This window comes from Phasianus colchicus, chromosome 38 (genome assembly GCF_987193195.1).
Source record: "Phasianus colchicus chromosome 38, bPhaCol1.hap1.1, whole genome shotgun sequence".
Lineage (NCBI taxonomy): Eukaryota > Metazoa > Chordata > Aves > Galliformes > Phasianidae > Phasianus > Phasianus colchicus.
The window spans coordinates 450573-464685 of record NC_143473.1 but is presented as its reverse complement, the minus strand read 5'-3'; the positions used below and the strand labels follow the sequence as shown (position 1 = coordinate 464685).

The 14113-nt window shown below is 52.6% G+C and overlaps 1 protein-coding gene across 2 annotated transcripts; it reads left to right on the top strand.

Annotated features, from left to right (window-relative positions):
• The first annotated feature begins 2302 nt into the window (after positions 1-2302).
• LOC149913352 (zinc finger CCCH domain-containing protein 11A-like) lies at positions 2303-13000 on the top strand. 2 transcript variants are annotated; one of them, XM_090130008.1, is made up of 8 exons: positions 2303-3583; positions 3961-4132; positions 4774-4897; positions 5375-5437; positions 5689-5775; positions 6065-6403; positions 6710-6786; positions 6908-13000. In XM_090130008.1, the coding sequence occupies exons 2-8, from the start codon at positions 4079-4081 to the stop codon at positions 6962-6964; spliced, it is 801 nt and encodes a 266-aa protein (XP_089986134.1). In that variant the 5' UTR covers positions 2303-3583; positions 3961-4078; the 3' UTR covers positions 6965-13000. The 2 variants fall into 2 exon arrangements, with proteins under 2 accessions (XP_089986134.1, XP_089986133.1); XM_090130007.1 differs by having other exon boundaries at positions 3925-4132.
• The last annotated feature ends 1113 nt before the right edge of the window (positions 13001-14113 follow it).

Below are 14113 nucleotides of genomic sequence, written 5' to 3'. Positions count from 1 at the left end.
GGCAGGCAGAGGAAGTCACGGCGCCGGTGACATCAGCCGGGCTGCTGGGACCTGCGTGCTGTCACGCTGCGTTTCCGTGACGACGGCGGGCTCTCCCCGAGGAGCCGAGGGCAGCTTTGCTGCTGAGTTCGTTACCCGACGAAGCCCGACGCGGGGGGGCTGGGCAGACAGTCTTGCCAAAGAGGCCCGTGCTACAGCAAGATTGACAGCACGACGCCTTTTGTTCCCCTTGAGCCCTGGCCAGGCTTCGGGGCGAAAACCAAGAGGAGAAAGAGGGCAGCGGCTGTTCCCTCGGACTGCTCCGTACATTGGTTTACTGTGTGCTAGAAAGGCTGGAGCTGCTTGCAGCGGCTCTGGACGCCTCACTCGTGGGATGGATGCATTGCTGTGCAACTTCCCCATGGCTGGGAGAGGTTCTTCAGATCCTCCCTGCAAACGGGGCTCCCCAGTGACTGCAGATCTGGCTGATGGTAAAGTGCTGGGGCAATTGGTCGTGGATCTTTCTTCACCACTGTGCTCACGTGGCAATGAGTAGGCCCACTGCCTTGCTTATTCCCTTTACTGCTAAGCTTCTCTTTTGGCTATAGACGCTGCCAATATTACTGTTGGTTTTATTTTGTCATAGGCAGTAAAATAAGCCTATCCCAAAGACGTTGGTGTCTTTGTTGCAGCTGTTGAGCCCACCGATTGGCACAACAGCATTAACACATGATGGGCACGTAACTTGGACATCAGGAACGTGACTTCAAAGGCTTCAAAGCATCGGGAATGTCTCCTTTGGAGAGAGACTGAGAGGTTTGGGCTTGTTGAGCCCGGAGAACAGAAGGCTCATGGGAGACCGTGTGGCTGCCTTTCAGTACACGGGGCCTCACAGATCACCCTTGCTGAGGGTGAGCACTATTCCCTCATTGAGGACATTGATGAAGATGTTGAACAAGACCGGACCCAGCACCGACCCCTGAGGAACACCGCTGGTTACAGGTCTCCAACCGGACTCTGCACCGCCAACGACGACCCTCTGCGCTCTGCCAGTCAGCCAGTTCTCAACCCACCTCACTGTCCACTCATCTGTCCACACTTCCTCAGCTTTGTCATAAGGATGTTGTGGGAGACGGTATCAAACGCCTTGCTGAAAGCAAGGTAGACTACATGCACTACATCCACCCAGCCAGTGACAACATCGTAGAAGGCTACCAGGTTGGTCAAGCATGCCCTCCCCCTGGTGAACCCTTGCTGATTACTCCTGATAACCTCCTTTTCTTCCAGTTGTCTGGAGATGGCATCCAGCACAAGCTGTTCCATCACCTTTCCAGGGACAGAGGTGTGCCCAGGTGGCCAAGAGGGCCAACAGCATCTTGCATTAGAAATAGCGTGGCCAGCAGGAGCAGGGAGGGAATCATCCCCCTGTACTCAGCCCTGGTGAGGCCACGCATTGAGCACTGTGTTCAGTTTTGGGCCGCTCACTACAAAAAAAAGACATTGAGGCCCTGGAACGTGTCCAGAGAAGGGCAACAAAGCTGGTATGGGGTCCGGAGCACAGGCCTTACGAGGAGCGGCTGAAGGAGTTGGGGTTGTTCAGTCTGGAGAAGAGGAGGCTCAGAGGAGACCTCATTGCAATCTACAACTTCCTGAATGGAGGCTGTGATGAGGAGGGGTTTGGCCTCGTCTCCCAGGCAACAAACAGGACCCGAGGAAATGGCCATAAGTTGTACCAGAGGAGGTTTAGGTTAGACATAAGGAAGAACTTGTTCTCTCAGAGAGCAGCCAGGCACTGGAATGGCTGCCCAGGAAGGTGGTGGAGTCGCCGTCCCTGGCAGTGTTCATGAGGCATCTGGATTAGGAGTTACAGGATATGGTTTAGTGCTTGTAGTGGCAGTGGTGATGGAAGGATGGTTTTTTCTCCTTTCCTTTTTCTTCTTTTCTTCCTTTCCTTTTTTTCCTTTTTTCATTTTGTTTTCTGTTTTCCATCTTTTCTTTCCCTCTCCCCTTTTCTTTCCCTCTCCCCTTTTCTTTCCCTCTCCCCTTTTCTTTCCCTCTCCCCTTTTCTTTCCCTCTCCCCTTTTCTTTCCCTCTCCCCTTTTCTTTCCCTCTCCCCTTTTCTTTCCCTCTCCCCTTTTCTTTCCCTCTCCCCTTTTCTTTCCCTCTCCCCTTTTCTTTCCCTCTCCCCTTTTCTTTCCCTCTCCCCTTTTCTTTCCCTCTCCCCTTTTCTTTCCCTCTCCCCTTTTCTTTCCCTCTCCCCTTTTCTTTCCCTCTCCCCTTTTCTTTCCCTCTCCCCTTTTCTTTCCCTCTCCCCTTTTCTTTCCGTCTCTTTTCATCTCTTCCCCTTTCTTTCCTTTTTTCATTTCTTTTGATTCATTTTGTTTAGTACTTTCTTACTTTTCATCTTTTAGATTCCTTTCTAAAAGAAAAGATAGAATGGGAGACAATAATTAAAGAAACAAAACCTGCTTTGAAAGCCATGGGGCCGGATGGATTGAACCTTGGGGTGCTGAGGGGGTTGGCAGACGTGGCTGCCAAGCCGCTCTCCATCATCCTTCAGCAGTCCTGGCTAATTGGGGATGTGTCCTGGCTGTCCCTGAACGTGTTTAAAGAGCTCTGGATGTGGTGCTCAGGGACATGATTGAGTGGTGGGTTGTTAGAGTTAGGGGAGTATGGTCAGGTTGCGGTTGGACTCGATGATCTTTCAGGTCTTTTCCAACCTGATCCATTCTATGATTCTATGGATTTAACAGCAGCGTTCTTGTGGGAGCTGCATTGAAACTTGCAGTGTCTCTGGGTCCCCAGAATTACTTTCTCCAAGCTGATTCGTAGGTGCTGGCACTTCTTTAAAGCAAGAGCAGCTGCTGATGGGAGGAAGGTAGTTCAGGCTCATGAGCTCTGCAGCATCTCCCAGGATGGTACCAGAGGAGGCAGGAATGATATTGCAGAAGATGAGAAGCTCCCCAGCAGGAAGCCAGAAACCCTGCGGGAGAGTCGGAGCACGTGTGGATGCCCAGGAGGTAATGCAGCCCCAGTATTTGAGAAGCGTGTGGCCAAGGAGCTGCGGCCCAAGAACAGAGCTATTCCGCCTTTGCAGAATAGCTGGCATCCCAAGAAGGACTCGTCTGTCCTTGTAAAAAGCAGGGGGAGGGCACGTCCAAATGCTTGCTGGTTGCTTGGGAGCTCAAATCCTCCAAGCTGGAGGCAGCCTGGGGGTAACATCTCCTTGGTCCGATTGTGCAGCACCTGAGCAAGAACTGGCTGCATGAGGGTCATCTTAATTTCTCTGTTCTTTTACTTAAATAAACCCGTTGGGAGACCGTGGTGTTGGTTTCCTAAAATTTGGATCTGGGAGGTGAGCACGCCCTTTGCTTATGATGGAAGCACAGAAGTGATGAGGGCACTCGCTGAGGTCACAGTCATCGCCGAGGTGGGAGCGTTTGTGGCACAGCCGGTGAGCAGAGCTGGTGCTCTGGTGAGTGTGCTGCACGCAGAGACTGAGCTGTGAGCTTTCCTTGAGAGATCACCCTGCGAGAGCCCGTCGGAAGCACCGCTGCGGCGTGTGCGTGAGCTGGGCACAGCTCAGGCTGAGCAGGCCGAGCAGGTGAGCTGGGTTTGGTGCTGGGTGGTTGCCGGGAGGTGTCTCAGCAGGAAAGCTGGGCTGGGGTGGGCACGCTGCATCAGCCCTCGTCCCGGCTGGCAGTGAGACAGAGGGAGTTTTCTTCAGGACAGCAACACCAGCCATGTGCTTCAAGGCGCGTAACTATTGAGGAGATGGAGAACGCTTGCTGTCAAAAATCATGGCAGCTGTACAGGAGCTGGGTGTATTTTGGGGACAGTCCTTGTAACCAGCTGGTTTCGAGACATTGCCCTGCCCGAGAGTTTAAACTGCACAGCAGAAGAATGCTGGGAAAATGCTTCTTCCTCACTGTTTTTCACTTGCAGGTTCTTTCCTTAGGGTTCCTTTTTCCTTTCCAAAAGGAGATTTTGGGGATCAAGGCACTTGAAGAGAGAGTGAAGCCAGCTCTTTCCAACAGTGCGGGCAGTCCCTGTGGAGAGGACCCCGGGAACTTGAGCTTCCCCTGAGACGTTCCCCAGCATGTCTCAGCAGGGAGACGGACGCAGTTGCCATCGCTGCTTTGCGCGTGGAAAGGTATGGCTGGGTTTCTTTCGCTTGGGTTTCTCCTTTCTCTGGTTTTGGAGGGGAAGGGGTGGAGCAGGGGGAGCCCTGCTGGTCCTTTGTTAGCTCAGTAAGCGGCTGGGTTGTGCACTTGCAGCAACAGGACAGCATTGCCAGGCTCCTTAACCTGCTGGGGCAGGGTGGGAGCAGAGAGCGGGCACTGCCCTCCTGCCAGCTGCACCTGGTTATGGTTTGCCAGCTGCCCTGGGTTTCTGCTGAGAAGTTAGTTCTAGCTGCCTGCAGTAGTAAAGGGTGGGGAAGAAATAGTGGTGAAGAGCTAAGGCTGTGTACGGTAATTTTGCATGGGTTGAACTGTGGCACCTGAAGTCACTGTTTCCCTCGGAATAATGCTGGTGTTTGCAGGTGTGTTGGTTTAACCCCCCGAAGTGATGTCTGAGAGCGCCCGTCTTCTCCACCTGAACGATGAGAAAGCTGGATATGCCCAGAAATTGCAGCGCGTGCAGATGTTGTGAATGCGCTCCCAAATGTTTCCGTTAGTGATAACTAACGTCTCAGCACTCTGATACCCACCTCTGGCACCATCTGGAACGCTGCATCTCTTTGCAAACGTTGGGTGGCCGTTTCCATGGCCCTTCCTTTATTTCTCTCCTCAGAAGCAGCGCGGCGCGGTTCCCTGTGCTAGGGAGCAGCACCCAGCAGGCTGCCAGAGATCCAACAGCGCCTTGCAGCGCACAGAGGGACGCGATGGGGACGGACCATCCTTAGCACCACGCAAAAGTGAGTCTCTGCAGTCCTCTGTCATGAAGTATGGAAGAATGCATTTTAAGTATTACTTCTGAGCGGTGCAGCACTGCAGGGGTGTCCGGTAACCATGGTGGAAGCATTAGAGAGGCCGACAGCAACAGATGGCAGCAGTGAGACAGAAGTGTGTGTGTAAGTGGTGGTGCTCAGAGCTGAGTGCATTCCCTGTAGGGACAAAAAATCCGTGCCTCGACTTTTGCAGCTGATAGCGTTTTGTGTGCTGACGCAGCTTTGCTCTGCAGCATGCAGAGCTGTCAGGCAGACTGGGGTTCCTCTGCTGCCACCTGAGCGGGAATGAGAGCAGTAGTGCTTTGTGCAAGCGCACTGCAGTTTAAAGATCAGTTTCTGTTCTGGCTGTAGAAGAGTGTCTTTTGGTTTTTGTGGTGGACGTGGGCTAACAGGACAGTGCTGCTCCTGGTGTCTGTGAAATCAACACACAATCTGTTGTTGTAGGGACGGAGCCTGCGCGTCCATGGAATGGTGCTGGGCTTGGGGGGAAACGGAAAGCCTCCCCAGGTAAGAAGCTCTTGTGAGCTGTGGTGTGGGTACCTGCCTCTAAATAGGGCTGCATGAAGGGCTGTGTGGGATGGAGGAGAAAAGAAGGGGCACTGCAGATCTGTGCTGACTGCAGAAATGGCACAGCGTTGTAGCAGCAGAAAGGCCAATTGAAGAAACTACGCTTGAGGAGCAGAAGTTTGTGGTTGGCTGTGCTAAAATGCTCCTCCAAAGAGATGCTCTTCATGTCTTTCTTGTTTCCTTTCTGACAGAAGCTGATGCAAGCAGGCTTGCAGTGAAGCGCAGCCTTGCAGGAAGCCAGGGGAGGAGCATGGAGTGTGGCACAGCCCTCAAGAGAGGTACAGACACACAGCAGCATCTGGGTTTGGTGCACTGTCTTTCTAGTTAGGCTTTCTGTCTGTCCTTTCCTGGGACTGCTGTCGTTGCGTGTTGCTTGAGATCTTAATCCCTGGGGATTACAGTTGCCTTTCCTGTCCCAATTGGAAATGGCCCACAGTTCAGCCAAGATCCCAAGGTCCATTGCTGTGAACACTCGAGAGTTCCTAGCATTGTGGCCCATTTTGCAGACCGAAGGCAGTGTGTGACTCTCTTTTAATCTTGCTGCTTCCCCTTGCTTGATTTGAACAGGGAGAGGTGCTGAGCCAAACGGCAAGATGTACGCGAAAGCTCCTCTCCAGGCTCCAGGAGGGCTTCCTGGAACAGCAGGTCCCAGCAGAGGGGAAAGACCTTCCCCTGCAGTTGACAACCACTCCCTCTCCAAGACCATGGCTGCAAGAAAGCGCAAGGGAGTGGAGGAAGAGGAGCAAAAAGCAGAGCTGTGGCCTGCCAAGAAACAAGTGAAGGTGGAGCGCGATGGGGAGAAGGCTCAGAGCCCACATCAGAGAAGAGGCGGTGTGCCAGCTCCAGCAACACACCCTGGGCCTGCCCCAGCGCCGACTGAGCGGTTCCGGACCTCAAAGCGAAGAGGTAGGAAGGTGCTGCAGCTGCCCTGGTGAGGTGCTTCCCTTATCAGGTGCATGGAGTTTGCTTAGGATTTGCTTTGCTTTCTCCTTCTCTCTGCGGAGAGGGGAAAAGAGTAGAAGGCTGCCGAGTCCAATGACAAGGAAGTGCCAGAAAGTGTAACCCTCTCTTTTCCCATGAAATCCATGACGGCCTTCTACTTGTCCCACTGGAAATACCCTTCCCTGAGAGGCTTCCTAGCCTGTTTTCATGTACCCATGTTTCCGCGGTTTTGCTGTTGACAAACTGAATTTCTCTCCTCTTTCTCTATAGCAAGACGACAACGACAAAAAGAGAGGAGAGCAGAAATGAAGAAGGCTGCTCTGAGAGCTGCCACTGCACGTGCAGAGGTGAGTCCTCGGTGAGCACAGACACGGCTCTTGTTGTTCTCTGTCTGTCAGACGTGAAGGGGATTGTAGAATGCTGGGGGAAGCGGTGTCCTACTTTGACGCTCGCTTTCTTTCTTTCCAGTCCTCCACAATGAACAGCCTTGTGGAGATGATGGAGAAGCTGCAGCTGAAGGACTGAGTGGAGGAGCATCAGAAGGCAGCGGCTTCGTGGCAGCAGCCCAACTTGGCACTCTGGTTGCAGTCCATCAATAAACAATTGGAGCTTTGTATTCACAAAGAGCGCACGGCCTGATTTGTCCAGTGGCACTCAGTGAGCTGCTGCACCACCTCCTCGTTATTCCACTCGCGGCGCTGGGTCAGAACTCCCACATCTCCATCAGGGGATGCTGCAGGTTATAGAAGCAATGGATGCACCAGTCCTTGGCCCTGCCCATAAACGCACTGCCTGCAAAGCACGTGCACAGAACTGCAAGTAGCACGGCCTGAGCACAGGCGCGCTGAGTTAGAGAACAGCTGTCCCGAGCTGTCTGAGTTTCTCGGGGCAGCACTGAGCAGAAGTGAGCGTGTGCCCCTCACCCTGCAGGCGTCTCTGTTGGGGGAAGAGAGGCTCCGCCGGCTGCCTGATCCCGGAAGGCAGAGGTGTTCTCCTGACTTCTCTGCAGTGCTACCTTGCCTCATTGTCCCCCCTCTCTTCAGCCGTTTTGATGCTACTTTTCATCCTTTGGGCAGAGCTTGAGTCACTCTCATCATCGCACAGCTTTGTACTGAGCGGTGTGGAATTTTCTGGCTTTGCTCTTAAAAGCCTAGGCTGAAAACTGCAGCGTGCATGCTTAGTTTACATGGGGACATGGGGGGGGACATCCCCTAACCCCCATTATCGAAAATTAATTTGCAAAATAATTGCAAAAGTGAGGGGTGTCAACCGCCGACCCATGGGAACAAAGTGGTCCGTGGGGGTGACACTGTGGGGGTGTCCCCATCTCCAGTACGTGACACCACCAGGGTGCCATGAAGGTGTCCCCAACTTTGGTGGTGTGACAGCACGATGCTGTGTCCCCACTTCTCCAGGAAGTCCTCCAGCTGGTTACAGTGTCCCCAGCTTCGGCTCAACGTCCCCAGGGGGTCCTTTTGTCCCCTCTGCATGACGGTGACACCCGATGCTGGCTGCCGAACGCGACACCCGATGATGATGACACCGCGTCACGGCTGTGCCACGCTGGTGTCACACAGTCCCCTCTGGTGGTGGCACAGAGTTCACCACCGTGCGTGTCCACATCCTCATGTCAGACGATGGTGACAGCGCCAGAGGACTCCAGTGTCATCAGGTCCAGCTCTAGGTGGGCCTGGAGGGGTGACAAAGAACAGTGAGAGGCTCAGTGACAGCATGGTGACAACGCAGAGCTGCCTGTGCCTGGCCCCATGCGGTGGTCAGAGTACAGGGAATGGTGTCACCCGATAGATGGTGGCACACAAGTGATGGTGACACCAGATGACGGTAACAACAGTGACAGCCAGGGATGGGGACACTGCGTCACGGCTGTTCCACATCAAGGTCACCCTGTGTCACGGTGTCACCTGAAGACAGTGACACTCAACGACTCCCAGTGGCATCCAGTGAAGGGAAGAACCAACAATGGTGACACCACCGACCCCATGTCACACCCACAGCAGACCCCACATGTCCCCCGACTGTCCCCAGCTCCCCTCCCTGTACACTCCTCGTCACCTCTTCAATGAGGATGGCACCGCTCTGCAGTTGTGCCAGTCCTCTTCTTGGTTGCAAGTGTCCCATTTGGTTTTGTCATCCAGTATTTTTGGGAGAAAACGTGTGGTAGTTCTAAGAGAAGGGGTATTTCTGGGAGAAAATATCCTCTTTTTGGAAGAGAAGTTGAAATTTACCACTGAAATGTGGTATTTCTGGGAGAAAATGACATACTTGAGGGAGAGAACTCGGAAATGGTGGGAGAGAATGTCTTCTATTCGAGAGCAACTGTGGTATTTTTGGTGTGACGACTGGTCCTTTGGGGAGAAAATACGGTAAATATGGGAGAAAATGTCCTCTTGAGGAGTGTCAAGTAGTACTTTTGAGAGAAAATGTCAGGTATTTCTCAGAAAACTGCTGTTTCTGGGAGATAGTAGCATCCTTGGTTGGAAAATGACAGGTGTTTGTGAGAAAGCTGGTATTTTGGGAAAAAAGGCCGTATTTTTAAGACGAAGCTGGTATTTCTGGGGGAATATGTCCCGTCTTTGGGAGAAAAGTGGTCTATCTTGGAGAAAATGTCATGTATTTGGGAGAAAACTGGTCTATCTGGAAGAAACTGCCATTTTTCTGGGAGTAAGTGTGATCCTGAGGAGCATCAAGTAGTATTCTTGGGATGAAACGTGAGGTATTTCTAAGCGTAGTGGTATTTCTGGGAGAAAATGTCTTGTTTTGGGGGGAAAAGATCACATGTATGTGAGAAAGCTGGTATTTCTGGGAGTAAACGCCATATTTTTAGGAAAAAATGGGTATTTCCCGGATAATCGGTCACATAGTTAGGAGAAAAGTGGTCTATCTGGGAGAAAATGTCCTTGTTTTTTGATGGAAGAGATCATGTGTAGGGGACTAAAATAGTGTTCCCGGATGAAAATGTCACGTATCTGTGAGAAAAGTGGTATCTGTGGGTCACAGTGCTGTTCCCCAGGGGTCGGTGCTGGGGCCTGTCCTCCTCAAGATCTTTCTTGATGAGCTGAGGGCACTGAGTGCACCCTCGGGAAGTTTGCAGATGACACCAGGCTGGCTGGAAGTGTGGATCTGCCTGGGGGTAGCGAGGCCCCACAGAGGGATCTGGACAGGCTGGAGAGCTGGGCTGAAGCCAATGGGATGAGTTCCAACAAGGCCAAAGGCCAGGTCCTGCGCTTTGGCTGCAACAACCCCAGGCGACGCTACAGGCTGGGGGCGGAGCGGCTGGAAGATGCGTAGAGGAAGTGGACCTGGGGGTGTTGATGGATGCTGGGCTGAAATGAGCCAGCAGTGTGCCCGGGTGGCCAAGAAGGCCAATGGCATCCTGGCCTGCATCGGGAACGGTGTGGCCAGCAGGAACAGGGCAGTGATTGTCCCCCTGTCCTCAGCTCTGGTGAGGCCGCACCTCGAGTGCTGTGTCCACTTTTGGGCCCCTCACTGCCAGAAAGACATCGAGGCCCTGGAGCGGGTTCAAAGAAGGGCGCCAAGGCTGGCGAGGGGTCTGGAGCACAGAGCTCACGAGGAGCGGCTGAAGGAGCTGGGGTTGTTCAGTTGGAGAAGAGGAGGCTCAGGAAGACCTTACTGCTCTCTAGAACTACCTGAAGGGAGCTTGTAGTGAGCTGGGCTTCAGCCTCTTCTCTCGTGTCACTAGTGCCGAAAAACAACGTTATAACCCACAAATATCAGTGTTCTCCCAAATCACGATGTTTTCTTCCGGAAAGATCACTTTTCAATCCTAAATATGACAATTTGTTCCAAAAATGCGATATTTTCTCCCGGAAATACAAGCATTCTCCAAAATCCATGATATTTTCTCCCAGAATGCCAGCTTTATCAGAGATATATGAAATTTTCTTCCAAAATTATGATATTTCCTCCCAGAAATATCAGTTTCCTTAGAAATACTTCACGTTTCCTCCAAAAAATACAACATTACAATACCCCTCCTTCCCCATAATGTGATACTTTCTCCAGGGAGTCACAGTTTTCTTAGAAATACCTCATGTTTTCTCCAAACAATATGACATTACAGTCCTCAGTATGACATTTTCTCCCAAAAATAGGACATTTCCTCCCAGAAATACCAGTTATCTTTACAAAAATAGGACTGCAGCCATTGGAGATCTGCTGGAAGGACAGACGGCCAGCTCCAGGAGCTCCAGGAGGCTCCTGGAATGCAGCCATGGTCACTTTGTGCTCCGGGCGTTGGGCAGACCGACCAGAGGTGAAGCGTGGCTGGATCTGCTGCTCAGCAGTGCGGAGGAGATGATGAGTGAAAGGCGTTCAGGTTGGGGCAGCCTGGCTGCAGTGAGCACGGCTTGTGGGGTTGGTGATCCGAGGGATGTGGGCATGGCAAGGAGTGGGGCAGGACCTGAGCTTTGGGACGGCGAGCTTTAAGCTTTCACGGGCTGATGGCCCAGATCTCTGGGGATCTGTCTGTAAAAACAAAGATGGTGAGCAAAGCTGGCTGCTCTTCAAGGCTGCCTTCCCTTCTGAGAGCACAAGAGCTCTCCGTCCCTCTGAATAGAAAGCAGAGGACGCAGGAAGCCCATCGGCTCGGCGCAGACCTGCTGGGCAGCTGGGGGCAAAGCAAGGAGCAACGAGCTCTGCTGACAGGCCGTGTCACCTGGAGCAATACAGGGCTAACAAACAGGCCGTGTCACCTGGAGCAATACAGGGCTAACAGGCCGTGTCACCTGGGAAGAATACAGGGATGTCTGGACCTGCAGACGTGGGATCAGGAAACACAAGGCGCAGAACTGAACTTGGAGAGGGACGTGAAAAACAACAGGAAGACTTTCTACACGTGCATTGGCCAGAAGAGACAGGTCAAAGCAAGTGTGCCTCCTTTGTAAATGTAAAAGGAGAACTGCCTGCAACAGATGGAGAGAAGGCTGAGGTACAGAATGAGTTCTGTGCCTCGGTCTTCACTGGCAGCCAGGATTCCAGAGTTTGTCACGTCCCCGAGCCCTGCATCCATAAACCTCCAGGTGGGGACTGGGGTGGTAAATACCCCCTGCTGTGAGGGCAGAGCAGAGAGACTGCCTGATGAGATTGAACGTGTGCAAGTCTATGGAGCAGATAGATGGTGAGATGTGAGACTGAACGTGTACAAGTCTATGGGCAGGATGGCGTGCATCTCAGGGCTCTGAAGAAGCTGGCTGCCGAGCCGCTCTCCATCATATTTGAGAAGTCGTGGCTGTCAGGTGAGGTCCCGGATGCCTGGAGGAAGGGTCACGTCACTGCCGTTGGCAAGAAAGGGAGCAAGGAGGACACGGGAACTACAGGCCGGTGAGTCTCACCTCTGTGCCTGGGAAGATGATGGGACAGATCCTCCTGGATGACATGCTTGATCACATGAGGAGTGAGCGTGTGATCTGAGACAGCCAGCACGGCTTCAGCAGGGGAAGTCATGCTTAACCAATCTGGTGGCCTTCTGTGATGGAGTGACGGCATCGGTGGACAAGGGGAGGGTGACCGATGTCATTTCCCCGGACTTGAGCACGGCCTTTGACACGGTCCCCCACCACATCCTTATCTCCAAACCGGAGGGATGTGGATTTGATGGGTGGACCACTCGATGGATAAGGAATTTGTTGTAAGGCCTCAGACAAAGAGTGGTTATTAATGGCCCTATGTCCAGGTGAGGCCAGTAACGAGCAGCATCCCACAGGGCTCTGTCTTGGGACCGGTGCTCTTTAGCACCTTTATCAATGACATGGATGGTGGAATCGAGTGCACCCTCAGCAAGTTTGCTGACAACACCAAGCTGAGCGGTGCGGTTGACACGGCTGAAGGAAGGGATGCCATTTGGAGGGACCTCGACAGGTTGGAAAGGCGGACCCGGGTGAACCTGATCAGGTCCTACACAGCACAGTGCAAGGTTTTGCACTTGGGCCGGAGGAATCCCAGGCATCCATACAGACTGGAAGGAGCGGTCCTTGAGAGCAGCCCCGTGGAGAAGGACCTGGGGGTCCTGATAGATGAAAAGCTTAGCATGAGCCAGCAGTGTGCCCTTGCAGGTGGGAAAGCAAATGGAATCCTGGGCTCCATCAGAAGAGGGGTGGCCAGCAGGGACAGGGAGGTGATTGTCCCCCTCTACTCCGCTCTTGTGAGGCCCCATCTGCAGTACTGCGACCACGTCTGGAGCCCCCAGTACAAGAAAGACAGGGAGCTGTTGGAGAGGATCCAGAGGAGGGCCACAAAGATGATCAGGGGACTGGAGCACCTCCCTTATGAGGACAGGCTGAGGGAGCTGGGCTTGTTCAGCCTGGAGAAAAGAAGGCTGCAGGGTGACCTCATTGCAGCATTTCAGCACCTAAAGGGAGCCTACAAGCAGGAGGGAAGTCAACTCTTGGAAAGGGTAGAAAACTGCAGGACGAGGGGAAATGGTTTGAAGTTGAGGGAGGGAAGATTTAGGGTGGATGTCAGGGGGAAGTTCTTTACAGAGAGTGGTCAGGTGCTGGAACAGCTGCCCAGAGAGATTGTGGATGCCCCATCTATCCCTGGAGGTGTTCAAGGCCAGATTGGATGGGAACCTGGGCAGCCTGGTCTAGTGTGAAATGTGGAGGTTGGTGGCCCTGCATGTAGCAGGGGGGTTGGAGATTCATGATCCTTGAGGTCCCTTCCAACCCCGGCAATTCTGTGATTCTCCTATTCTGTGTCTTCTCTCTGATGCCAATTGGAAGTGATATCCTTTAGTCTTCAGTATAACAGACATTCTGTGACTGTGCTTTAAGACAGTCTCCCTTGAGCGTTTTAGTTGTGCTTGTTTAGTGCTTGTAAAACCAACTGTGCAAGTGCTGCTCTCCTCCCCATTGTGAGGGGATTGCTGGCAGGAGCTAAGCAGTTATCACAGGCACATCCAGCAAGGAGCTGCCGTGGCAGATGGGCGGGTGGAGCAGCTGTCTTCCAACCTGTCCACTGCAGCAGTTGGCATTCTGTAAGCTACTCTTCCCCAGTTTGCAGAACCAGTATCAAAAGTTGATACTCTTTTGTGAAAGAGTAAATGGGGGTTGAAAAAAGAGGCAATATGACATTCCTGACTGCAGATAAACAACAGCACAGATGCTGGTCACCGCCGCAGAAAAAGCTGGACTTGTTAATGAAGCAGCTTATCCATCTGTGTTGGGATTTTGTACAGCTGACCTCACCTGCCTCTCATTCCTTGCCATCGCCCCCTTTTTCCTCTAAGGTGAAAAAGACAGCCTTATTCTTTTTGAGTCCGTAATTGTGATCGTTTATTGATTGAGTACAACCAGATAAGACATGGAGTGCCAAGTTGGGCGGCACACGCAGCGCTGTCCTGTAACACCACACACTGCAGCTGCTGCCTTCTGATGTTCTTCCTCTCAGTCCTTCAGGTGCAGATTCCGCATCATTGCCACAGGGCTGTTCATTGGAGAGGACTGGAAAAAAACAAAGCAAGTGTAGAAATAGGACAGAAACAATCTAGGGAGAGCTCACTAAGAAAGTCTGAACAGTAAACTTCCACAACAGCCCCATGCAGAACAGCAGGTTACTGCCATTCAGATCACTGACATTACTTCCCATAACACACAGCTTAGCTGCTGTGCCCTCCTTTTTCCCTAGCTGAGCTGCATG

Coding starts and splice junctions, on each gene's coding strand:
- LOC149913352 (XM_090130008.1), top strand. CDS start 4,079: ATGTCTCAGCAGGGAGACGGACGCAGTTGCCATCGCTGCTTTGCGCGT. Junction 4,133..4,773: donor GCTGCTTTGCGCGTGGAAAG/GTATGGCTGGGT, acceptor TTCTCTCCTCAG/AAGCAGCGCGGCGCGGTTCC. Junction 5,776..6,064: donor TGGCACAGCCCTCAAGAGAG/GTACAGACACAC, acceptor TGATTTGAACAG/GGAGAGGTGCTGAGCCAAAC.